General features: G+C 35.6%; 1 protein-coding gene across 5 annotated transcripts in view; it reads right to left on the bottom strand.

Moving 5' to 3' along the window:
- The window catches only part of sti (citron rho-interacting kinase sticky), a 247,607-nt gene that overhangs the window by 69,667 nt on the left and 150,869 nt on the right, over positions 1–27,071 (bottom strand). For all 5 annotated transcript variants that reach the window (XM_081756122.1, XM_081756119.1, XM_081756118.1 and 2 more), the window contains exons 30-36: positions 26,649–26,876; positions 23,509–23,650; positions 20,588–20,771; positions 13,119–13,273; positions 12,349–12,561; positions 2,596–2,751; positions 862–1,006 (exon numbers count right to left, since the gene is read on the bottom strand). In XM_081756122.1, the coding sequence (XP_081612248.1) occupies positions 862–1,006; positions 2,596–2,751; positions 12,349–12,561; positions 13,119–13,273; positions 20,588–20,771; positions 23,509–23,650; positions 26,649–26,876 (1,223 nt within the window). The remainder of the gene's footprint in view (positions 1–861; positions 1,007–2,595; positions 2,752–12,348; positions 12,562–13,118; positions 13,274–20,587; positions 20,772–23,508; positions 23,651–26,648; positions 26,877–27,071) is intronic.

Below are 27,071 nucleotides of genomic sequence, written 5' to 3'. Positions count from 1 at the left end.
AGATCGCAGAATAAAAAAAGGAACTGCAGGATGCCTGACGGGGTTCAAATGGCATACAGTTGTCACATTGGATGAAGCATCCATTCATCTTACTGTTAGTAGTACCATTCGAGCACTGACAAACCATGACAGAGATGCGAAGGGCAGTTGCAACTTTGTTCGCTATTGCCGGGAAAGATTCCCGCTTGGTTTAAGGTTTTTATCGGATTCATTTATGCGTGGAAATTGCTGATATGCACAACTGATAAAAATGTGAAAGTGAATGTATGGTACTTCCAGGACTTTTTTCCGGATCGATATTCTACAGAGGAAATGGAATGGGAATTAGGAATACAAGTCATTTTGTTAGAAGACATTCCTGTGAAGAAGCATGATGCCAGTTCAATGAACTTGTGCAGCTTTAGTCCGTTAAAAAGACGTCTCCAACATCGGTGCATCGTTCACTAGTCTCTGCAAAGCTTTCAGTGAAGGAGGGGGACCGAATTTACTTCTTCGTGCTTCACTGGAGTTTGCTCTAAAGAAACATCGATATCAGGTGACAGTCCATAATGCTAGGGGTCCAACAGCATCAGTACCGGTGAGAGGTTTTTCGTAAGATCAGTATCATTTAAAAATTGGTCCGATATCAACTGATTTAACCTTCTGTACATATGTATATAAGTTTAACGTGCCTCTTCAACACTATGGCCATATTAGATGCTGACCTACATACAGCTTAATATAGAATCAAAACCATATATGCTTTTACCTAGACCTCCTGCACCGGAGGGGGAACCCTAACCATTTAGCCAGAAGAAAAAAACAATATTATAGGTTTCTTGCGACTCTAGTTAAGAACACTACATTACAGATGTTACTTACACTTCAGACGCTGTATCTTGACTTGTTAAGCTGAAAACGCTGCCCATCTCAGTATCTCTGCAGGCAGCATCTCCTTCTAACAAGAGAACCTCTACAGAATCACCTGGAGTCGAGCCAACGAGAATGCTTCCATTGTCACTTGGTCCTAAAACGATTTAAATATAACGAGTTGCCAAATTAATTATTGTTTGATGCATTTAGTGAACTTATTTGCCTTGAAGCGAGGATGAACCTCAAGGCAGATAAGTTCACTAAATATCATTAATTTCGTCCTACTATCTACTTTGCAGCCTTCAGAATACACTAAAATACAACAATGTTGCAATAATCGTTCCTCGTATTCAGATAAAAAAAATAATAAAAATAAAAAATCCAGAATAGTAGTAATCAAAAATAATTGAAATCCTTTAAAAAAAATCAGTAAGATTATGGAAGGTTTTACTAAGAATACCTTCATCTGTACAGGAACAAATATCTGGTATGTATTAGCTTTGCTTTAGTAATTCAAAACATAAATAACACACAGTCTCTAAGCAAAGCACAGTATTTTTATTAAAATATCTAAATGTAACAGATTCATCAATTAACTCAATCTTTGGCTTTATGAAACACATTATCACATAGACATGTCAAAAACATAATGTGTCTGATGAAGCCAGTGTTGCCAATTTGAGGAAAAAGTCAATAAGTCTAGGGGAATTCGACTTCCAAGGTTGCAACAAAAAATATTTTTTTCCGATTGACGACGTTTTTTGGTGAGTTTCAATGACACTTTGGTGGTGATTTTTTTTTTTTAAATGACGATTTGGCGACTTACAAATGTAGCTGTTTTCAAGCTACGAAAAACTTGTCCTTGTGTACTCAAGCATTTTTAGTTCTAAACAGTTTTGACGTGTTTCTTTTCGTTGGTATATATTATATATATAGCATGTCTATATAAATACTATCGTACTTTTGTACCTCATAGACATTGAATGTGGGCTCACGAGTGGCGATGCAGACATCAAGACGATATTCCCATTCACGCCTCACACGCTCCAACAAATCTGATGTAATGGACTGGATGGCAGCACTGATAAGAACTTTCACTTCTTGCAGGTTTTGAGGCAATGGAGGTACATAGACACAGTCCTGTGTGTAGGAGCCTGATGTTGAAACCTTCGCCTTAAAGCACGCTGAACCTGCTTTAGACTCTGCGTGCTGTGATATTCCAAAAACACACCAACTTCATCCTTGTAGGGTCGCCATAACTCCTTAAAACTTATTCTTTAATAACAACACAACACAACGAAAGGAAATAAATTTACATTAAGGCATAACAGTACAGAAACATAAAAGCTTCCCAAGTGACCTCCAGCAGAAACAGCAACTGCCTGCTAAATATGCAACAATGAACCTATATCAACTAATCACAAAGTAAACATGAGTGAATTTACTTTTTCTATGTTTGATCCCGTCCATTATATGCACAAAAATACTTGACTTTTTCTTTCAAATGTGACCAATTTCATTTAAATACGATTATCTAAAGCGACGTAATACCACATGGACACGCTATTGTTTTCATGTCTATTTTAACCACCTCAAGCAGTATTGTTTAGCAAGTATGCGATTATATCGCTTCAAATTAAACATGAGGTGAGTGAGTGACCAACCACACCATCTACTTATGGTACATCTACGCTGCTAATTAAAAGTAATGAAATGAAGTATAAAAACAAGTGAAACCCTTACCCAAGTATCTTGGATTGTGTAGAGGTATCAAGATTTTCGTAGGAGAGTTCACAGTAGCATCACTCTCATCTCTACTTCTTGTGAACGATGATGATGACAGTCGAAGGATCTCCACTGATGTAAAATGAACGATGAACAGATATGGCTTTCTGAACGCTGGAAATTACGTACATTACATTAAGTTTCAATTCAAGCTCAACAGTACACAATATCAGTATTTTAAACTCTCACTTTGTAGAAATAAAGCAAGATATACTTCTAAATAGTTACACAGCATATAACCCGCTAAGTTTAGCAATCTGTCTATTAATCAAGTTTTGAAAGCTACGTTAATTAACCTGCTGAGATTGAACGAATGCAACAAAAAGTAATTTTGTTTTCAGAAAAGGTAAGTGAATCACTATTGCAATGAAACGTTTATTTCATACTTTACGGCTTAACGCCAGAAGAATTTATATCGAATGTTCAAACAATAGCGACCACAGAGATCAATTCAACAAGCCAAATATATTTGTATACCTTTCGAGTCCTCGTGTGGAGACACAAATTGCAGTATATGACAACGTCGCAAATCAAGAACCATAGATTGCATCTACCAATCTATCAAATAGTTATATCGATTCTTCCAAGATGGCAACGAAAGTCGATATTGATTAACACTAGTATCACTTATTAATGTAGCAATTAATTCAACTACTTGTTGTATTCGTAGAGTAACGCTAATGGCTACAAGTTAATCTGCACATTGTGAAATTTTGATTCTCCATAGCGGCTGAAGTTCGTCTCGGGAGGTTATATTTTGGCTTGTAGAATAGTGCTCTGTGGTCCGTGGGCTCCATTTTTAGAACACACGATATATGTTCCATAAATGTATAAATACACACCATTACAAAAGTAACGGAGCACTAGTAACACTTTTACAATATACATGGCTAATTTCAAAACAATGAATTGGGCAATGGGATGAAGAGTCCAAACCAGCAAAAAACAAAAGACGAAATTTTTCGCAAATGCAGTAACTCCAAAATATATGAAGTACTACAAATAACTGTTAATATAGGCATAATATGACATTCGAAGTTGTAATCTGAAAAAAAAAAAAAAAAAAATCAAGCAGCTAGTTAACGCCGATTTTGATTAATAAGAAATTTTAAACTTTTCTCGAGATTTTTGCTAGAGCTTTTCTATTTTAAGTGTGTCCTGGGGAAATAGGTAGAACATACTTCGGCCCCCGCCAACGTTTTACGGAGGAAATCTTCCCTTTGCTTTGGGGAAAGAATTCTGTCCGCATCCAACTATTGAAGGATCTCGGCTACAGCAACCTGTCCCTTGTTTTTCGAGGAAAGTACGAAAAAATGCACATCGGCAACAGCGCCAGCAGGGGAACACTTGAAATAGAAAAGGCTCTACAAATAAGCAATAAACTACGAAACATACGACTAAAATTGAAGATATGCATTGCACAATGTAGTTCCTGAATTCTCTAGATACATCATTCAGTCCTCTTTGAAAGAACTGCATCTTTTAAAAGAAAATTGAGACAATTGGGGGAGGCGTTGTACCTGTGAACACTTTCAGAATTTTCGAAATTTTGGGGCTAATATTCAGCAAAAATGAAATGAAATCTTTAAGTTTTACGTCCCACGATTATGTCGGTTAGGCTAAAGGAGACGGTGATGACGAGAGATGAGTGAAATGGTGGAATGAAGAAAGTGGGAGGAAACGGGAGAACCCCAAGAAAACCCACGAGCACGGTGTTTGTCAACCACAAAGTCCACACGGCGCTAGCTGGGATCGAACCAGGAACCCCAAGCACCGGATGTGAACGATCTACCACTGAGCCACCGCGCCCCCTAATATTGAGCACTTTTTCCGCAATTTTTATCATATATTTGAAGTGTCATCTCTTCGCGATCAGGCAGGATAATTTTTAAACGTGTTACGTAATTACAATAGCTTTAATAAGATACTATAAGAACATATCCGTTTTGTTCACAGGTACATTATGGTCATGTACCATCGAACAGACTCTCTTGCACCTTTGAACAAAGTGATAATTACAACGTTTTTTCGGCAATAATATAAAAGGAAGCCCCAAATATTAACAGTTATAAATTGTAATAAAAGGTTTAGCTATAAAAAGTTCCCCAGAATTGAAATTTTATTAATTTTAATTCAAAATGGAAGGGAAGTTCTAACAAAAACTTGTGAACGATAAACTTGAGTATATATAACTTTTAACATAGCCTTGCTTCTTTAAACCCAATACTTGAAATGGAAAAATGCCAAATAAATATAGGATGAATATAATTTCAGTATTTTTGCCTACACTGATAAGTCCAATATAAAATTAACTCCGGAGAACATTGAATGCAAACTAGTAAACTTAACGTTGATTCACTTCGGATTTACTTAACATTGCAGTTGCTACCACTGAAGTTAGCCTCAAAAATCAGTTGCTTACTCTGTCTTGTAGTTGATCCAAATTTCGACGGTTTAGATAGCTTCAGAATAATGTCAGATTCCATAACATCAAATACTTCCTCACTACTGTACACAAACTTTTTAGTATCCCCAACACGTTTCAGGAACCTAATTTGAAAATCTGTGACTTCAGCATCTACAATTTCACAAACAAAATGTTCAGGGTCTCCTTCTTCTTTAAGAACAGCACTAACACAAAATTACCAATAGCACAACTGCTCGTTTGGAATGTATCTATTTCTTCTAAACATTTTTCTGAATTAAGGATACGTTTAACTTCCCTCAGGGCTTCGAAGTCTTCATCACTAGTGCTATCATGAAAACTAATGTCCGGAAGAAGATCGTCTTTTGAATCACTTTGCAACAATTCTTTTAAAATCCGAGGTTTCCACAACGGTCTCTGAGTCCTACAATTGTGTTGTTTTCTTGTATATTTATGATTTTCTTTTTCCGAGAGCTTTCTTTCCAGGGGTGCTTGTAATAATTCTGTTCTCCCAGGGTTTTTTCCTCTCGTTCCTGTCTTCCGTGGTGCTGCTTTTGGGTAAGGTCGTATTTGCACAGGTAAAATGCTGGCTGTGGCAGTTGCAATAGTAGTCGCAGGAAGATCTGGTAAAGAACTTACCTGACATGACATTATATTTGTATATCTCTCTGTAGCGGATGAAGTTTTACCTTCCATTCGTTGGGGCTCTCCGGATGGCTGTTCAGACAGAATTGATGTTGAATTAGGTCAAGTGCTTGTAGCTGGTTCTTCTGGAGGAGTTCGATCAGTAACGAAGGAACACAGAAAATAATCATCGGTGAAAATACTAGGGTCCAATGGAAAAATTCCAGTTGATTTAAATCCACTAGTTATATTACTAGTACTGAATGCTCTGTTATACACTTTCCCTACAATCTTTGCAATTCCATAAATATCAATGCCAGGATTGTACCTTTGAATAGTATTATTTATCGTTCAAAAGTACACGATGAATTAATGTTCACAGGTACAAGAAGGTCACCATTACGAAAAAAAGTTTTCCATTAGCTTTAATATTACACAGAAGTTAAAACTAAACATATTGCTGTACTCACCAATGATTCTATCCCAAGGTTGGACAAATAAATATCACAAGTTGTGAAAACCGAAGAGCACAGAACTCAAAAGGTAACTACAAAAATTGTTCGTTTTGAGGATGAAAAAATTAAAACGAACATTACTCGGAGCAGTCAGTAAACAACTGATAATCAAGTTTGTAGTGCCTTTTCTCCCTTCCTCTTTCAAACGAATTTTAATGACTGCACCTAGATAGCTTTGAATTCGAAGAAAGTACAGGTGTTCAAAGGTACAACGCCTTCTCCTAGATGTAACAGACCCAGTTTTCAAATCTATCACCAACCTTCCAGTATTTGACTTTTTCTTTTTGCTAAATGTAAATACTGTAAATTAAGGTTAAGTGAAATTAACTAAGAGAATGCATCGGATGAAGGAAGGGAACTTTAAACTAGCACAAACAAGGAAGAAAACGTGATGATAATACTCCTAGAATTACGAAGTCTGCCGGAAGCACATTAAGATGTGTTTATTTTTGAAGGATTATCTTAACACATTCAAGACATCATATGATTTGGATTATAAGATCACAGTGGTAAAGTTACACCGTAACGAGTAAACCTCACAACGTATAATTTATCTAACCTTTTAAAGACACGTAACTTTCCATGAACATACATAATTAGAAACGGAATATCTGATGTTTTCGAAATTTCAATTTAAGGACGTGCGAATTGCTAGAAAAATATACACATACAATATATGGAACAAACGAATTCCGACTCGGGAACAGAAAATGAACTACTTACCAGAAAATAGTACAATTACAAGACCAAACTAGCGCACTGTGAGATCTTTCGACACAAGTTTTATCAGATAAGAAGGAAAGTACAGAGCAAAGAAAAATTAAACGATAGAAAAAAAAAGTTTAGAAGTGCCTAGGTGGTTGTCATGTTGGATGGTTATTTCCTCAATTATGTGAAGATAGTGACACCTACTGTAACGACCACGTTACATGTCTAGTTGATAGTCTCGATTTCCCCTCTATGGTCTGGCGGATAGGGACAATTATACTCGAGGTGAGATCATTCTTGAACAGAAAACTACCAGATCGTTGGATTGCGTGGAAGTGACGATGATAAACTCCTGTCATGACCACCACATTCCCCATACCATTCATTCCTTTTGCGATTTTTCTTCTGGGGCTACGTTAAGGATGCAGTTTACTATCCTTCATTGCCGCATACAATTTACGAACTAAAGGCGAGCATAACACATTTGAAAACACTCATCAAATGCTTAAGAGGGAGAAGGAGTGCGCCACAGCGGCCGGAATATTGGTGTTCAATTTAACATGGGATCTCAACCATTTTTTAGGCAAATCACGGTTTCATTTCGTTCTTTCGCAAAAATGTCTCAGTAGCGCACTAAATATGATGCATCTCATTTTAAAGGTGCAATTTGAACGCTGTGCGTGATATTTTCTTCTTATAAATACAGATAATTATAATCCAAATTCCCATAAGAAAATTATCAAAATCAGACGGAAAAGTCTTCTGTTTTTTTACAGTAAGGAAAAGAGCTAAAAACTCCGGACTTTTTTGAGAATGGAGTAGAATCTTTGTATTTGTGCGCTACTGTACTATTTTTTCGCTGTTTCCAAAGACATCCATTTCACAATCGATGAGAAATTATATCCTTCATAATTGAATCTACAGAAATCAGAAATCAGATTTTTTCGTGTTCACGTACTTGGCCGTATAACTGCTAGATGGCACTATAGTCATTCCTCATCCCCCTTTTCTTCTCAGCGGGAGCCAGTCCTTTTGAAAATCTACTTTGAACTTCTTAACAGGGGCGGGAGGAAGGAAATCATTGTGAAGGACGGGAACTTCAAACACGAGGAATGGCAAAATTTATGACCTCTTTGGTTGATGGTTTCTGTTTCAGCAGTACAGTGTGTTTGTAGATGGTTTCTGTGAGAAGAAGTAATTTGTGTTTGTAGCGATAAAGTCAACCTTTCCACAAAAATTTGTGAAGGAGAAGCCAAACCAAAGTCTTCGTTTATCTATTCCAAGAAAGAAATGAAAACTTCCTGCAGGACTAAGAATATACATGCAAGAGAAAAAATAAGATACATTATTATAATCTTTAGGATAGATTAATTCCCGAAATATTCTTTGTTTACCTGTCAAAAAATCAAGAATAATATGGTATAAAGCTCTTTCATCAGCTTCCATCGTACAACATACTAGACACACACATTTATATACATACATACATGTACATATATATATATATATATATATATATATATATATATATATATATATAGTGGCGGATTCAGGATATGATCAAGGGAGGAGATAAACCATAGTTTGCCTCTTTATCCAGAGTAAACAGGATTGAAGCCCATTTTATCCAGTGTATACCTGAGCGTCAAGGGGGGGGGGGGCTATAGCCTCTATAGCCACCCTTGGATCCGCGCCTGTATATGTATACTATTTACAGTGCCGGAGTTACGTGTAAGCGAAACAAGCTATAGCTTAGGGCCCCGCTCTCTTGGGGGCCCCAAAATCTAAAGAAAAATTGGATTTCTAAAATATAAGAAAATTTTAAAAAAATAAAGTAAAATTTATATATACGTAGCAACAGTGCTTCCTGCTGTGTAGCCTACGTTCGTGTAATTAATAGGGCTCCTTCTACCAGTCTGCTTCCTAAATTATCTCTAGTTTCTTCATTGCTGTATGTAGGGTGCGTGTGTTCATCTGGACACATAAAGGACCCCATTAGCTTCAACAGCTTGGGGCCCCACTAAACCTAAATCCGACTCTGACTATTTATGCATGTTTGCTCCCTCTTTTTTTGAAGCAGTGCTTCTTTGATATTGCTTCCAATTTCGGCAGGTTTTACCAAGGGGGGAAGAGTCCTTACTCATTCCAGGCATTCAAACTAGGGACTGGACTACTTGCTTCCAACATTCTGTCCCCCATGTTTCCCGGTCTGAATCAATTGTCTAAAGCCCATAAAACATTCAAATTCATATGTAGATGTTGCTCATCAGTGTCGACACCTAAATATTTCTCAATCAACGGTAGGGGTGTTTGGTATCCTCAATCTGTCTCCCTCTTATTAGCAGAGCGGTAGTAATATTCGGTAGTAATTCTTTTAAAAAAAATGTTTTTTAATGTATGTAGTAACGCATAGGAAACTAAATTTTAATATACCCTAGTAGTATAGAAACGTACCATACGGTACCTTACCAAAATAAACACCCTATGCCAAGGACGCAAACATTAACAATAATAAAAAAAGATAATAATAAACATTTTAAAGATATTCTTTCATTAATCAAGTCGCACTTAAAAGTTTAAAAAAAAATGTTTATGCGTGACTAAAAAAAAGGGATGCGCTCTCATATAGGCTTACAGTTACTTTATAAATTCTTAAAATAACTCACTTCATTCTTTTTATTTAGTCTTGCATAAACAAAATTATTTTTAACTTTTTAGTGGGAATTTATTAACAAAAGAATGTCTTTAAAAGGTGTCTTATAATTTTTTTTAATTCGTTGGACACCTTTTCCAAATCCTAAAGTGATATGCAACCAGGGATACCAGGGCTGGTTAAAGGCTAGTATTTATTTTAGGATAAGGAAGTTGAAAATAAAAACATATTAAAATTTGCTTTTAAAATAAATAGATATATTGCAAAGTATGAAAGTAAGAATGGAATATTGTATTGTCACCGGACTTACATCGCTCTGCAACAGTTCTTAGTTCTATGACGTCAGGAAATAAGTTCAATTTATACGAACACTTATTTAATGTTTGAAACAAACACCTGTTACATCCTTGTACACTCATGTCCAAAATGATTGTCGCATTTCTATAACTGTCTTCTTGTAAAAATATCATGTAATAATGATTTTGCAGGAGACTTTTAATACTGATACTATGTGTACAATCGGGAAATATATGTGGTAAATTTCATAGGAAAATACAGTAATTATAAATACGAAGATTAGAATGAGTAAAATAAAATGTTGCTAAATGGACACGAAAGTTTTGTTTTCGTTTTATTGTTCTTATTTACTGCTCTTTTGACATGAAATTTGCCACATACATGTCTTTGCCGATTGTACGCATACTAACATTATAAAAAATACCGGGTGAATTCGTTATCAAATTATATTCCTACAATAACATATTTATAGACATGCGACAATAATTTTGGACATGAGTGACACATCTTTTAATTCTATTGTTAATGAAGTGGTCTATTTCCCCCAATAAAAACCAACATCAAGCAGGGCATGTGCTCCCTCCTGTCCTTCTAAGCCGGCCCCCAAGGCTGAATGTAACATTGCGGCTTTTTCCTGTTATAATAGGAAAAACTCAGGATGGTCAGCAACTGGTATCGAACCCAGGACCATTCGAATGTGAAGGCGAGAGAGAGGGTAAATCTGGTGGTCATATTTTGAAAAGAAAATAAGGAAATGGATTCCACTAAAAAAATGATTTACATTGTCAATACATTTCAAATCTTTGTCTGGGTTTTCTGCCTTTCAATTCCATTTTTTTTTTTTTTTTTTTTTTTTTTTTTTTTTTTTTTTTTTTAACCACGAAGGCCCTAAATAAATTAGAATATCGACTCTCCCGTGTGTGTGTGTGTGTGTGTGTGTATGTGTGTGTGTGTTTTTTTAATATTGGCATGGTTCTTCATTTTATATCAGATTCTTCCCGCACTATTCTGTTATTTACCATAGGTAGAATCCTTTGAGAAAGAGACATGCGACAAGTGCTTTAGTTCTCTATGGTATGTTTGTGACTGTTGTAGATATTTGAGTGGCTCTCTGACAGGGAGCTGACGGCTGATATCATGTTGGTCCCTCTTATTTATTTGTTTCTTCAGTTCTGTTTCTCTTTTAGCCAAAAGAAAAGAATTTCACTCTTCTGTCCCATTTACAGCCGTAACCATCCCCCTCCTACGCTGTCCAACTTTGACTACATGCAGGGGAAAACGAAGGAAAAGGACGGGTGCATTTGCTTTGACGGCATTTCAGCGACAACCCCATCTGTTGCCAAAATAAGGAAACACTTTGAACTGCAAGGAGAAACTCTATCCTCGATTTGTCAAGGTCACTTGACTCCCGCCGGCTCTTAATGTGGAGTATTGCACTAGAGGAGCACAACCATGGGTATACGAAAACAAACCATGAAAAACGGCCGAAGATATCCAAAATATATGTGCATAGAAAAAGAAAAAAAGGTTTACATCCCACTATAATGCCTTGTTAGTTAAAGGAGACAGTATATGATAAAAATAAGTGATTGAGAAAGAGTTGGTGGAATGAGATAAGAGAACTCTGAAAAAAAAAAGCTACACACACGATGTTGTCCACCACAAACTCACATACTCTAGGATCGAATCACAGATCCCTCACAAATGAGGTGAGTATTCAACCTCTCAGCTACTATGTTAACCTGGAGAAAGAGAAAATTAGCTGAGTCGAAATGATAATCAATGAAATGTTATAGAATAGCAGGGAAAAGAAAACAATAGTGAACATGAGAAAAAGCGGAAAGGCTATCACTCACCGCAAAAAATGTGGAATTACCTTCTACGTGCCTACATTCTGCCACATATTTTTTGCGGTGAGTGATAGCCTTTCCGCTTTTTCTCATTGAATATAATCACTGCTCGCAATAGTGTAATATTGGACATAATATTTAAAAATAAATAAATAGATAAATAAACTCGCCAGGACAATGGAAAGTAATTGTATACTAAAGAGACCAGATAGATGATATGGTAAAAGAAACACTGAGGACGGTAAGAGAGCATAAATGGTGTTATCACTTATAATTTCTACGTGTATACGAAGGGATTCGCACGGGAACTTCTCAATTTCCTACTGATGAAATATTTGATGATAATGATAAAGTTGCTTCGAAAAAATGTGACTGATTTTATTGTGTTAATCAGTAAATCGACAGCATTCACTTTACTGAAATCAAAGTTACCTGAGCTCATGGAGTAACTCAAGCTATCTCAACAACGAAAACGGTTTGTTATTTTGAGTATTTTAAAACGTTACACGCTCACAAAACTATGGAGTTGTAATTTATTTAGCTTATACTTGCAAAATTATCCAATTTTCTTTGATAGGCAACATATTCTACTAACAAATACTAACACTAAATCATATGGGCTTAATCGAGATGCCTTACCGAACGCTAACGGAAGCTGACTCCACTTAACATCTTCTTCACGAGTTCGACGTCCATAAGCATCGACGAATACAGCAAATTCGTGATAACAAAGAAGATATTCAATACAGGATTTACTAGAAGAGACATCTAGTATCGCAACTGGGAAACTGTTGAGTTTCTGAGTCCCAAATACAGCATACGCAAGCGACGAATCAGATGCATCAAGGAATTCTGTAAAATACATATCAAATGTTTAATATAACTTTTAGGCGAATACATTTCATGGCATGCTGATTGTTTTCAGATATTCAGCTGTAACTAGATCAACTACTACTCTACACACACAAGTGATGAAGATTTGAGACTGATAATTGTTCTGACAGATAAAGTGCTAGTACCAGTAACGTATTGCTTTTCATTTTGAAGCGAACGAAATAACATAAATATCACAAATTATTATTTGAACCAAATACATTTCAATTCTTCTGAACGGAGGTCAGACGAATGAGCATTGTGCACACTTATCATATTATTTCCTTTGAATTAAAGAATATTTCGTCTTCTGTTTCATTTTCTACGACTTTATATCTACTAATATCCTGACGATGTCAATCTTAGGTTGACGAAAAATGAATGCTTTATTACACTAAAGGAACTATTAAGTTATTCTCAGAACAAAGGAATCCTACGCCAACACACAATTAAAATAATATCAGATTTTAAAAAAATCATGTTAAGTTTAAAATCAAAGTTAGTTTGATTTTATACATACATATATAAATACTAACCCTCTACAGTAAAATTCTTCAGATCAATTTCAAAGAATTTATCTGCTCCAACCAGTAAGGAATGCTTTGTAAAATGCAAACAACTGCACGGCTCCTTTGTCGCTGCTCTCTTTTTCACAGAAAACTCTTTCGTACTACTGTTCCATTTCAATACCCTACAAATTAAGAAATTTATATTAATTTAGGAAGAAATCAAAAAAGTACTAAAAAATCAGCAAAGTTCATATTTTTTTTTTTTTTATTTATAGAGTAGAGATAAATTGTCATGATATAACTCGATGTTGAGTACCGGTAATGAAAAAACAATACAGGTTATAGAATCACTAGGCTTAAAAGTATTGTTTTGATCATCTATAAACTAGATGTTCTCTTCCAGTCTCGATTAAAAAAATGAAATGAAATCTTTAAGTTTAACGTCCCACGGTTATGCCGGTTAGGCTAAAGGAGACGGTGATAATGAGAAATGAGTGAAATGAAAAAAGTGGGAGAGCCCCGAGGAAACCCACGAGCACGGTGTTTGTCCACCACAAAGTCCACACGGCGTGAGCTGGGATCGAGCCAGGGACCCCGAGCACCGGAGGTGAACGCTCTACCACTGAGCCACCACGCCCCACAGTGGGGCGAAAACGCAAAAACTGGCCAAAATATGATAACTATATTCAAATTGAATGAAATTTAGTATTAAGGGGTTATTGAGGTTGCTGATTATGATTCTCCAACTAAAGTTGAAAAAAAGCAAAATGGCGGATCCAACATGGCGGAATAAAATTTGCAAAAGTCGAAAAAGTCGTAGAAATGTTCTCAAAAGTGGCGATAAAGGGGTTATTGAGCTTGTTGATTACGATTCTGCAACTAAAGTTGAAAAAAAAAATGGCGGAATAAAAAGAATGTCAACATACTTCGTAATTTTCACAATGTATCTCTAACAACATTCACTTTTTTCATATATTTTGATGAACAATTACTTGTTACTTACATTCTTATTTATTAGAAATGTATTACTACTTAAATGACACAAATTATTGGTATTTAATTCGGTTATGATAACTGCAACGGCTTGTCACTGTAACATTAAATGAACAATAATTAACATCAACACGCTTCGTAATTGGCACGTTTTGGCAGCTACGTTTTTATCGACAGCATTAATTAATATTCAGACTACCATTCTACAAAATATAAACGTGGTACACGAGGGTGCACATAATGTTTTCAACGCTTTAAGTTAATAAAATATATAAACAATGTGAAAATTTTGCCTGACTTACGATTCAAATTATAAATTATTACATCATTATTATTAATTTTTCACTTCATGCACTTATTCTACTTACCAGTACGACATAGGAAAACTTTACAGATTTAAAAACTATGAACGCGTTCGAAAGTTACAACCGTTTCAACGGACGCGTCACAATTCTTCTATTGTTCTCTACGCATTTGACCTGCTGAAGGGTCTATTTAAGAGTGGCTCAGGTAGTCGGAATAAAGTAAAAACCGTATTCTATTTATGGATTTTGGCCCTTCTAACATCACACTAGCCAACTACATAAAAAAATTCCTATATTAGTAACTTTCGTTTTTTTACTTTTGGCCAGCTTTTTGCGTTTTCGACCCACTGTGGCGCCCCCCTCTTGATAAAGATAATGAGAAGGTAGCATAGGTTATTACCAAGGAAACTGGACAGTAACACTTTACAGATCGCATGAATTATTTTTATAGTGAAGGAGACTAATCAAAAAATGTACTTTGCCAACCAACATAGAGGTATGCATTGATGATGATGAAAATTTGTCTCTTGAAACGTTTGTACTCGGATTGTTATTTGAATGCCTAAATGAATTCCCAATCTTCGTTATGATTATTTATAGAGGACACTCTTAGACAAAAGGTAAATTGTTAATAGTCATAGCTTGTTTAGTTAGTAATACGTAGGGCAACCATAAAGCATAAAAAGCAGTAAAAGCATAATGGAACTTTTCACCTATGGTTGGTACCATATCTGTGATTTTGACCACTTTATATAACCAAATTTGCTAAACTTATAAGCATAATAAAGCGTAATTTACAAAAATAAAGCATAATGCTTAATGCTTTTTATTTCAGAATCTTGTGTCTGTGTACAATAAAGAAAAATAAGTTAATGTATTTTGTACCAAAGAAAAATTATCAACAAAGGCTGTTATCAATGCCGCAAACAATGGCAATCAACTCCCAATTGCCTTTACGCGTAACAATGGAAAGTTCGAATTCCTTCTCTCTCCGCACCTTGATGCAATTTTGTATCACCGCACACTGATGCACCGTAATGATGTACTTTTAGTAGTTTCATATACATTTTTAATGTTTGTGTAACGAAAACGAGTGGAAAAACTAATCTGTAATAGAAATGGGTAAAAATGAAGTATAATTAGCATATTAAGGCATAATTTAGGAAAAAGCAAAATAAAGCATAAAGTTGGTTGCCCTAGAATATGCAAGATTGGTGTTAACCTGTATGAATGAATACAGGGTGAGTTTTCAGGAAAATATTTGAAGCAACTAATAAACTTACTTGAAGGGTCCAGGGGAAGAATATGATAAGTCACATGTTGCAAATTTTACAGTACAACAAATTTAAAGTTTGAAGTTATATATTTTTCAAAACGTCATTACAATGCAATGCTTATTGTTGTTAACATTCATTTTAGTTATATCTTATTGTGATTGGATATTATAAAGTATGAAAAATAATATAGTAGTAATACTTTTTTAACAATAAAAAAGTACTGCTCTGTTTACCGGACGTATCAGAGTTTTCCCTAAACAATCAGTGTCTTGATACTGATGATTATTTTATTTACAAGATAGCTGTAAGAAATATAATAAAAACACATCTTTGTAACACTTGTACATATTATGAAGTCTTTTCAATGGTGGTGTCTTGATTTACTGTGCCTTTGGAAGGTTTGTGTAGTACTCCACTGTCTTTAAAGAGCAATAGTTTTTCAGTGACTGCAAATCTGCATATTTTTCTTGAGATATCTCCAGGAACCCTAAAAATGATAGGCCTAGAAGAGTTATGCTTTTAAAATTAGTTGAGGTGAAAACAAGATAGGTTAGAGACAGTATATAGAAGTAGGGTCGTGTTATGGATCAGTCGACTCAGCTCGGATCGGGTCACGCGTCAGGTTGGTTCGAACATTTTTGTTTCGGGTAAGGTTCCGGTCGGATTTTGGGTCAACTTGAGCCGACTCAAAACAAAAATGTTTGATATAACCTGACCCGAGCTGACTCGACCGACCCGTAACACGACCCTAGCTGAATCTACTCATGATCCGAGCTGCCCCAACCAGTGGCCCGAAAATAGCTGGCCCGGCTCGAGTCGGAATCGACCCGATTGAGAGCACTGTTTATAAGCTAAGTTAAACATTTGTAGGCTAGTTTATGTTAGTGTAGGTTACGTTAGTTATTCTGTAACGTGTAATAGGTTAAAACTTGCCATCATAGGCCGAGGATTACCAGTATTTTTCAAATGTTTCGTAAGATCATCAACTTTCCCGCGACCAATACCATGAGGTGAAGCGAATGCAGTTTTACAAACAGTGACTTCCTCTGTCTGTCCTTGTACCACCCGCAGTCGGTATGAATATGATGCATCACAATAAGACGCTTCACTCTCGTTTTTCCTAGGCCTACGTCTCTGCACAGGTACTATTACAATTAGGTCTGACGGGTATATGTTAATTTTATCATTTGACACCATTTCGTTCATTCGTCTAATGATTTCTTGTTTTCCTAAATCATTAACCTTCTCAAAACGTCGTTTGCAGGTGCACTCTGGGCCGGTCTCATGGCTTTGTCGTTTGAGTTTTGCATTACATCTCGAATTCTTCCATATGAAGGTTTTTTCTAAGATGTTGAAGGTGGAGTAGATTCTTCTTCACTCAGGGAATCATCCATGCTTTGTTTATCATTACCACTGACCACAACAACTAAAGAAACCCACTTTTTATGGTAAACTTCACGTTAACTAGAGCACGTTTCTGAACGGAGACTGTGAACAAGTAATTTCTTAAATGGCCGATATCAATGCTACCAGTTGTACAACACAACAATAACTTGGACTTAACAGCGTTTTCCCCAGAAGGTCGTGGACTTAACATATTCTTCCCCAGGATGGGTTTTCTTTACTCGTAAATATTTTCGGATTTATCATAGTGTTCCCCTCGTCATTAAATCAACAGAAACGTCTGTTTTCAAGAACAACACTGTATCAAAAACAAAAAATATCGATTTTTGGACTTATCAGTTTCTTCCCCTGGACCCTTCACTTGTAATTGTAAAATTCATCCTTCATTTGATTTTTATTTTACGTATAACTTGAGAACCAAAGATCTGAACACCATGGTATATCAGAAACTTATACAGCAGGTGAAGGTTTAACACCATGTCAAGTTTAACCCTTTAACTTCCACAATGTATTAGCAAAAACGTAGTAGGCCTAATGCATACATGAGCTTACTTGAATTAAAATATGAAAGTTAAGGACATTTAATAATAATGAATAGGGTTTGGATTTCTATTACCTGAAAACTTTGAAAATATGCGTACATTTATGCTCTTCCCCAAAAGGCAAAATATGACCTAAAATATAAAATAAAAAAAACAAAGGCGTCTTTAAGACTTAGGGAATGCAGGGCAAATGACTTCCGCTAATACTCTGAAAGTTATTTCGATATAACACCGAGATAAATGAAACATCAAATATACATAAAAAGGCCTTATAATATATAGATGTATTATAAATACACTATCTATGTAAGGGTTCCACTCTCTAATCTTACACAAAACACCCTGGGCCTTATGCAGAGTCGTTCTGAAGCGTGGTTAGTGCCATACTAAAGAGTTCGACTAACATATGTTTCGTGCAGTAGTCACGTGTTTAGTATGACGCTAATCTAACGTAAAAACGACTCTGCATAATGCAGCCTATGTTTCACAAAATAGCTTTTTTTCTGCTAAATTTTCGCAGAAAATATGTTTTTAACATCGGTAGAAGTAGTGTTAAAACATTTCCTTCAGATCTAGAAGGTAAAAACTGGGGAAAGGGGAAACTAGAACCCAGATATGTAGCTATATCATGATGTTTTATTACAAACTTTCAAAAATATATAAATAATAGCTTAAATTATGTTTGTCACTCAAAAAGGTGGGGGGGGGGGGGGGGACAAAACGTCTGGGACCAAAACGTAGTTTTGATTTTTCTTACTTTATTTGGACCAAATAAGTGCCACGCGGCACAAATTTATAAAGCAGTGAGGCATAGCTTTGATATCTCATGGCGGTTAAAGGGTTAATCCAAACCGGATGAGCTGGGCTGAACTCGTACGACATAGTATAGTATAGTGTCCGTATCATTGATTTTTAGGGGAAAATCAAATGAAATATGAACAAACGGATAACCAGGAAAAGGTTATCAAATGCAGAATCTCACAATATGTACACCTCATGAAATCTACTCTGGATTATAATTAAATTAAAACCTCAGCGATGGACGGAATGGCATGAGAAATAAGCGTTCGTTGGAAAGCTAATAAAAACGGGATCTTTAAATAATTCAAGAACACGGTGAAGCGTTACTATACACTATGTGACTAATAAGCTCATTGGATCGGATTACGATCTACTGCCAGGCTTTTGCTCCTATGGCAAAGAACCTTTGGGATTCTTAGACTGTAGATTAATAAATCATAAACTCTGCCAAAGACAGTAAAGATGATCACACACAACTTACAAGTATGGTATATGGATAGCCACCGTTATCTGTTAAAGATGTTAACGGATTGACTTCATTAACGAACTCAGGTACATTAATCGATCGCTTTAGCTGTTTACTGAAAAGACGAATTAAAAAGTCCCTTGCATGTATGGGATATACGAGGAGTGATCAGAAAGTAAGGTTACAAAGTCTACAGTGAAACCTGTATATATTATTTCATACAACCAATACAGCCAACAGATAATACATGCATTAGGTTATTTTTCGACATAGTCTCCATATCGGTTGAGACAGCTGTCGCATCGTGGGATGGGTTTGAAGATTTCCTCCTTGCAAAAATCCTATCCTTGTGTGTTCAACCACGTTGTCACAAAGTGTTTCACCTCCTCGTCTGAAGCGAAGGGGCGGCCTCCTAGGAGCTCATTCACCGTAATTTGCCATCAGATGCCGTAACGTGATCCTCCTGTTGTCCTGAATCAGCTTCTCCACGCGAGCTGTGTTCAAATCTATTGATGCCGTGCTGGGTCAGCCACTACGCTCCTCGTCGGTAACGTTTTCTCTATCAGCTGCAAACCTTCGACACCATTCTGCGACATGCTGACGAGACATTCCAGTCTCCCCGTAAACCTCTACCAACTGCCGGTGAATTTCAGCCGTGATTACATGTTTTGCCCACAGAAATCGAATAACTCAGCAGACTATTTCGCGAGACTAGTTTTCCAAACAAGTCGCCATTTCTGTTTACCTACAACTAACGCCGTACGTGGCGAGTGACTGAAACTCTGCACAGTTTCCAACTCCTTGTATTAAAATTACCGCACACGCCTCATTTCTCAGACGAAACTCCAGAAATATCGGCCTTGTAACCTTAGTTGTTGATCCTCCCTTATAGATAACCAATGTTAAAGTACCGTTACCCGTTACGATGTTAACGGTTGACTCCATTAACGAACTCGATGACAATCTGTACAACTGATAGAAAGGAAACATTGTTAGATTAAAAAAAAAAAAAAATGTTACACTTGCACATTTACGTTCCCTGACTTCCCATGACAAAATGCATGATTTCCCTGACATTCCCTGATTTTCCAGAATGTGGGAATCCTGCAGCTTGTAATATATGATCTCATAATCTGAATACCAATAAATATATGGTGTTTAATGTCGTGTGGATGCTTTCAAAAACTCCGAAACAGAATATTTAATTTTTACATCGCTAAGCATCCTTTTATCCTAATTATAATGTTCCGTCTTGGCAGATTGGAGAACACACGCCACAAATCATATGATGGATTTCTAACACTAAACAGCTATCAATAAAGACCAAGATTGTATGTAAATAAGTTTTTTTTTCTTTCTTGGAGCAAAGTCTTCGACCTTATCCAAAATATGAAAATAATACTTAGGTAAAACTAGAATACAGAGCACTGGGTACAAACGCTTTGATCTTGTTAATAAAAAACAGCGGCACAATTTTAACATGAAATTAAATTCATTTTCTCAGTATTTTAGAGTTATTATATTCAATATAAGCTATTACATTCAATGCGTAGGATATTATAAAAACAATCATCTTGTGATTATATTATGTGAACTACCACCAAAGATATTATGTAAATTTTCGCGAGACTACATATATTATTGATCTCTGTGAACTCACACATCACTCCATCATTATATATACACACAGTGCAATTACTATACTTACACCAAGTTCTCCGAGTTGACAGCACACAAAAAGCTTTCATCTTCTGACCCAGACACAGCAAACAAATGGCATCCTTCTATGCCAGTGATTTCTTTTGCTGTGATGGTGGGATTAACACACTCCAATGCATCCGCACACACTTGTAATTCACTATATTCCACACTAAATAACTTTCGAGACTCTTCTGGAATTAAAAATAAATAAATAAATAAATAAACAAACAAGAATTAGGAAACTGAATTTGAACTAACGAAAAGGTGTGTAATTTTATACTAGCTGAAATGCCCGTTCTTCGCACGGGGAGAATAGGTTTGCGAAAAATATTTGACCTTTCTTTCCTCTCCCCTATTATGATTTTACAGAATGTACCAAGAACCTATAATATAATCTATTTTTGGCATACCTTTTAAACTCCCTACCGCCTTTAGAATACGCCCTTTAATCAAACTGACATCAACTGGAGGTAGATACTTATTATGTTCCAAAATTCATATAATTTTTCTGTGATGCGATCACGAACAACAAACATATCTTTCAATATGGCGAGGTTTATAAATGCTGGGCACGTGTTCGCTTATATTTAATGAGGGGTCTGTTTACGCAGTTTTATTTTCCTAGCTTGAGAGGCTTGTGAGATATTAAATTTTTCGCATAAATTTTGATTTCGCATTTCCATTACGATATGCATTATAGCCAAAGCAACATCATAAAATTCCAGCGCAAAGTATTTGGTAACTATATCCAAGAATTCATTTCAATTGGTTCGGCTGTTTTCTTATGATTCGATCACTCACAAGATTAATTTCATTTTTTATATTCGATACATGGTTGGAGAGGCCTCAGTGGATTTGCAATTTTCACTATTTTGAAAATTAAAAATAAAAATAAAAGTTTCTATCGGTATAGTTATGACGTACTATGAAACAAAGAGGTCAACAGTTGTTTATCGCTACCTGACGTAATAATTTTGGCGGATGGTATATACAGACCACTTCACTTGTTACTATACTTTCTAGTCCACTCATCATCTTCAATACTGAATATCAGAATTCTGCCGAGTCTGAATGTGTATGAAATCTATTCAACGACTTCTCTCAGTACACGACATATTGTTAATCTTAGACCTTTCCTCCACCACACTTCTCTTCTTTCCAATTCTTCTGTATTTCATCCTACTAATCTGTTCTCTTGTCTTCCTTGTGGCTGTTATTCTATCATTTTTAACTCTAGAAACCTCTTAGTCAGTGTTCTTCCAATTTTTTAGCATGTCCATACCAGAATAATCTAATTGAAGGTACTTCTCATGATTTCATTTTATCTTCTCTGGCCAGGCGCTGTACCCCTCAGGCTCGATATTGTGTACATTTGGAGGCGTACAAGATCAGAGGTATATACTGAGTACAGCACATTAGGTTATCCTCATAGGATGGGGACGTACGTTATCCTTCTGGAAGATGGAGTCCCATAAAGGTCCAGACGAAGTTTTTGGTTAACTTCGTATTACCATATATATATATTTTTTATATATGGACAATATTAGCAGTAAGCTGCAAAAAGAAAGAAAAAAAAAATACTAACTACTTTCTACAACAGTATAAAATCTTTGTTCGGTTTTGGAAGAGTACCGTAATATTTCTTCTTTACCCTTGTCTCACGCTCTTCTCATATCCGCCCAGTGACTTGTTTTCTGCTTGAGTCAGTTAAGGTAGTTGTACCACAATCGGAACACTTTAATATATGGACTGACATTTTCTCCATATTTGCAACTTGTAGGTCTTTTGGCAGGATTTACATTCCACCGATTTACTTCCTTGCTCTGTGTACACTTTCCAGATATCGCTGTTCCATTCTTAGAGCTAAATGTTTATCAAACATCAGCAATAGAATTGACACTGACTACACAGTCAGACAAGCTTTCACCTCTTGCGTAAGTAAATAACGTTTCCAGTATCACCATATTCAAAGAAGTTAGGCGACTAAAATTGACATAGGTTACACTGAAAATTAAAATCAATAATCATCATCTAAAAATATCGTATTTTTGCTTTATTAATAAAAACTCATTTTCTGGGTAGGAAAATACGATTTGGGAAAGAATACAAGTTTAAATCCAAAATATAGTTTTCCCCCACTGGGTTTCCCCCTCCCCCATCTCTAGTAATATCACAATAATAAGAAAATCACAACAATTATTCTACATTATAATAACACAATACAGTGGCGTCATTTCAGGATTTGCTTAGGGGCGGAGACAAGAATTTCCGACATAAATAGTTTCACGTTTTTCATTTACATTAGCACATTTAAATGTAATCAATTATTCACACCTTGAACATGTGACGGTACTTAAGAATATTTCAAACGGAGGACCAGAATTAATAAACATTCCACGTCCACAGACATATATACATATTTTTTCACGGTAATATATTTGTTTCACTCAGCTGGGAACTTTGAGAAGAACAACAAGGAACATAGTTAATGAGACGAACTACAAAAATGTACTTCCATACAAAAACATCCAATATAATAATGTTTTTTGTTCCTCCTGGAAAAAATACTATGATGGAATAATAATAATAATAACAATAATAATAATAAAAAATCGCCTCCACATGGAGAAGATTCTGTGGTATAGTCTATAGATTAAAGAAAATGGATGATAATTGCAAACTGAACTATATAAAAGCACACTCCATGGCAAAAAGAAATTTCACGAAAACAAACCTTTACTATGCTGCCTACCATAGTGCACATGATCTGGGAGATATAAAAAATATCCGCATTACAGGTAAGCGCTTTACCATTGAGCCAAAGCGTTCCCAATTGCTACTTTGTGTAAGTAGGAATGTACAGTTGTTCAAAAAGCACTACATTTATATATGAACTTTATAAAATTAAAAATTAATGCATTGCCTTACCCGCTAACATTATTACAAGTCCAATGTTTTTAACGGGAGCAATTTGATATACACAGCCAATTCCACAGAGTTTCACAGGATTTTGTTTGTCTTTATGAGTTTTTACAGAGTACAATCCGCTCTCTGTTCCAATAAGTAGAATCTGCAAGAAAGGGAAAAAAGCGCATGAGAAATTATAAAACTGAGGAGGAAATAAATAAATAAGAAAAAGTTTAAGTACCAACGAAGTTTCAAATTATTAATGTTACATTTGTATTGATCTTGAGCTAACTTTGCTCGCTCCGTCTTAAACGATACACAGCTGCTAGTTTAATACAAGCAAAAGTATCCAAAAATTACCATTTCATATAAGTTAATTGATAACGTATTCTTAACTTAATGAACCAGTATAAAGTTATGGCGAGCCAACCTAAAATGAAAAAAGATTTTTAATACCAGGTGCGTATAAACTACTAACCAACTATAGTTATGGTTGTGCAGAAGAGCAATACTACCCAAACATAACAACTTACCTTGTTAAGCTTTCCTCACGTACACAGGGCTACCTCCTTCAACATTCAGAATGTTAAGACGCTTTCTCGGGGAATAATGTTTAAAAATTACATATTAAAAGTTTGTAGATGGAAAGAGGTAATATAAAGAAGAAGCACCAGAAAGTAGTCAAGTCAGCATTCCAATATATGAACCATTACTGTTACGTTGCTGCTGATATACACCACTTAGCACATGTATACAAAATAGATTTTGTAATCTCTGATCGACGAAATGATCTTGTTGACAGCTGTACTTTAATTATGATGGAAAATGAAATGAAATCTTTGAGTTTTACGTCCCATGGTTATGCCGGTTAGGTTAAAGGAGACGGTGATGATGAGTAATGAATGAAATGGTGGAATAAAGAAAGTGGGAGGAAACGGGAGAACCCCGAGAAAACCCACGCACACGGTGTTTGTCCACCACAAAGTTCACTTGGCGGGGGCTGGGATCGAACCCGGGACCCCAAGCACCAGAAGTGAACGCTCTACCACTGAGCTACCGCGGCCCCTTAATTATGATGGAGTTATATAGCCAAATATTAATGATAAACTAAATTTATATTTTGTTAAACAAGTTGAAGGATCCCATATTTTCATGTATGCGAATTCATCTACATTTTGGACTCAGATACTTTGGATAACGTAAGATTTACCACATGCTAGTGTTAAAATTAACAAAATAACAGATTGTATGTAAATCTAGGTTTTACTTTAATTAACTCAAAAACTATAGGATATAATTCTACGAAAAAATCACCAGTGAAGAATTTAAGGATATAAAACTCATTTCAGTATTCTATCAAAACACAAATTAATAAAAGATCGGCGATATGTTTCGGAAGAAGAGTGTCTCCCACCCTCCAATCGGAAAACGACCACTAGGGGGACAAAGGCGCAAATAGAAGGACAATATTAAGATGGATCTCGCAGAAATAGGAATACAAGTAGAAACTTGATCCAACTGGCTAAGGATAGAAGTCAGTGGAGAGCTTTTGTGAACGCGGCATTGAACCTAGGGGTTCCATAGGCCATAGAGTTAGTTAGTCTCCCATCTTTAGGCCCAGAGATTCACGAAAATTCCTTTTTCACGACCACAAGGATAAGTCCTCCTGGTTAGAAGATATTTTAGTTAAAGAAATTGAGTTCATTTTCCCACTTGGCTTCAAAAATAAATGTGATTAGATCAGTATGGAAAGAACGCATTAGTGTGCCCACACAAAACTTATGTTAAAGAAAAAAAAAGAAGAAAAAAACAGAAAAAACGGACTCAAAATTAGTTTCTTTTCCTCTAGTTCAACACTGGATTACAAGTTACCTAAGAAACGCGATTTGAAACTTAGCTTTAAACTATACATCTTATTTGTGTGAGTGATGTACAGTATATCAAGCGCAATGTATATAATGACTCATATACTGCGATGAACAAAATAAATATTGGTACCAGAATAAAAGAAAATGTCAGTTAAACTAACTAAAGATGACATGTTACTGCATCAGGACTTCAAGCACATCATCATCCAGGAAATGAAGATTTTATTTAGGTCTTCTTCACTTATGAGAGAAGTATTTTTGAGGCTTCTTGCATTATAATTAAAAATTCAGGACTAAATACGGAACAGGAAAGCATGAGTGGTAACGATTGTGGTACAATGATAGCTACAGTTGATTTCCAATTTGATTTTTACCTTGATACACTCTAAATACTCTTAAAAAAAAATCACAATTAGTGTCATAGTTTAAACTAACTGTAAGAAAACTAGTGACGAGAAGTTCTCAATGTGCGCGAACTTGTTTCATAAGTGTCAAATCTTGAACGAGTCTTTATCTACCAGTGAATATAATAACAATGTCATTATCTTCATATATAAATTAAACATTTTTGTCTAAAGAAACTTAAGAGAATTCGAAATTTCAATTAACCCCCGGTTGTTTTCAAAAAAAGCCCGGGAGGGTTGGCATTTATTATTATTATTATTATTTTACCATACTAGGACGTGCAATATATGTCAAGGTATATTTCGTGCAGCTATCTGAACTTGGGGCCCTTAAATTTTATTTTTTAAAAAATCCCAAAATTTATACATCGTGAGACATGCGTACGGTGTCATTTGAAAGTTGATACATTCTAAAGACAATACGTGTGAATTATGAACCTAACGTAATACAGGTACAGTCAAGGACAAAAGTTCTTTCTGTTTGATGAAATTAGATTCGTAAATAACTTCAGAATGGAAGGACAATTTGACTATAGTTTTCAGTACATTAAAAAGAATGTAATTTTCTATACGTTCCAGCCATATCACCGTTGTACGTTCCAGCCCTACCACCGTTATTCCCAAAATAACTTCCACCAAACGAAAAGAACTTTTGGTGCTGATTGTACAAGCTTCCTAAGTAAATTCTAAATTCCGATTTTCTAAAACCCCTTGATTTAAAAAGGGTTAACTCTTATTCTCTGATATTCGCAGTGTTAAAAAAAAAAAAAAAAAAAAAAGTCATGTGTATTTTAGGAAAGTCTGTAAGAGTATTTTTTTTTCTCCCTTAACAACTATTTATGATAGATGAACTATTATACACAATGTGTTTTATCACAAAGTTTCTCACCTGCTCGGTTAGCATGTAAGCACAATTGATGTCCATTTTCTTGCTTTTATCCAAAGCTAGCAATACCGTTCCTTTATATTTCTCTTTCGACGTTAATGTCTGCTTCTTCTGATGATCCTGTACTGCCTGCTCCAATGCATTCACCCAGCTTTGTTTGTCAGGGAAGCTTAAAGTCATAATGTAAAAACTACTTCCTGGCCAGCAAGTGGTTTCAGAACTTACTTCCACCTACAATGAGAAAACATTATTGATTGCTTTGGACTTAGTTCCCTTTCAGCACCAAGTCTGCACAAGACTGCGATTCAAACTACATGTATTCTTGCCTGAAATCGCATTCAGATCTCTCGACTCGTAAGTGTGAATGCCATTTAACAACAAAGGAACTGATTATCATTACTTATAATTAGAAAGTTATGTAAGGTA

Source organism: Thermobia domestica, chromosome 4 (assembly GCF_964235325.1).
Source record: "Thermobia domestica chromosome 4, izTheDome1.hap1.1, whole genome shotgun sequence".
In the NCBI taxonomy this organism is placed as follows: Eukaryota; Metazoa; Arthropoda; class Insecta; order Zygentoma; family Lepismatidae; genus Thermobia; species Thermobia domestica.
The sequence above is the reverse complement of the archived record's forward strand: the minus strand, read 5'-3'. Positions and strand labels throughout refer to the sequence as shown.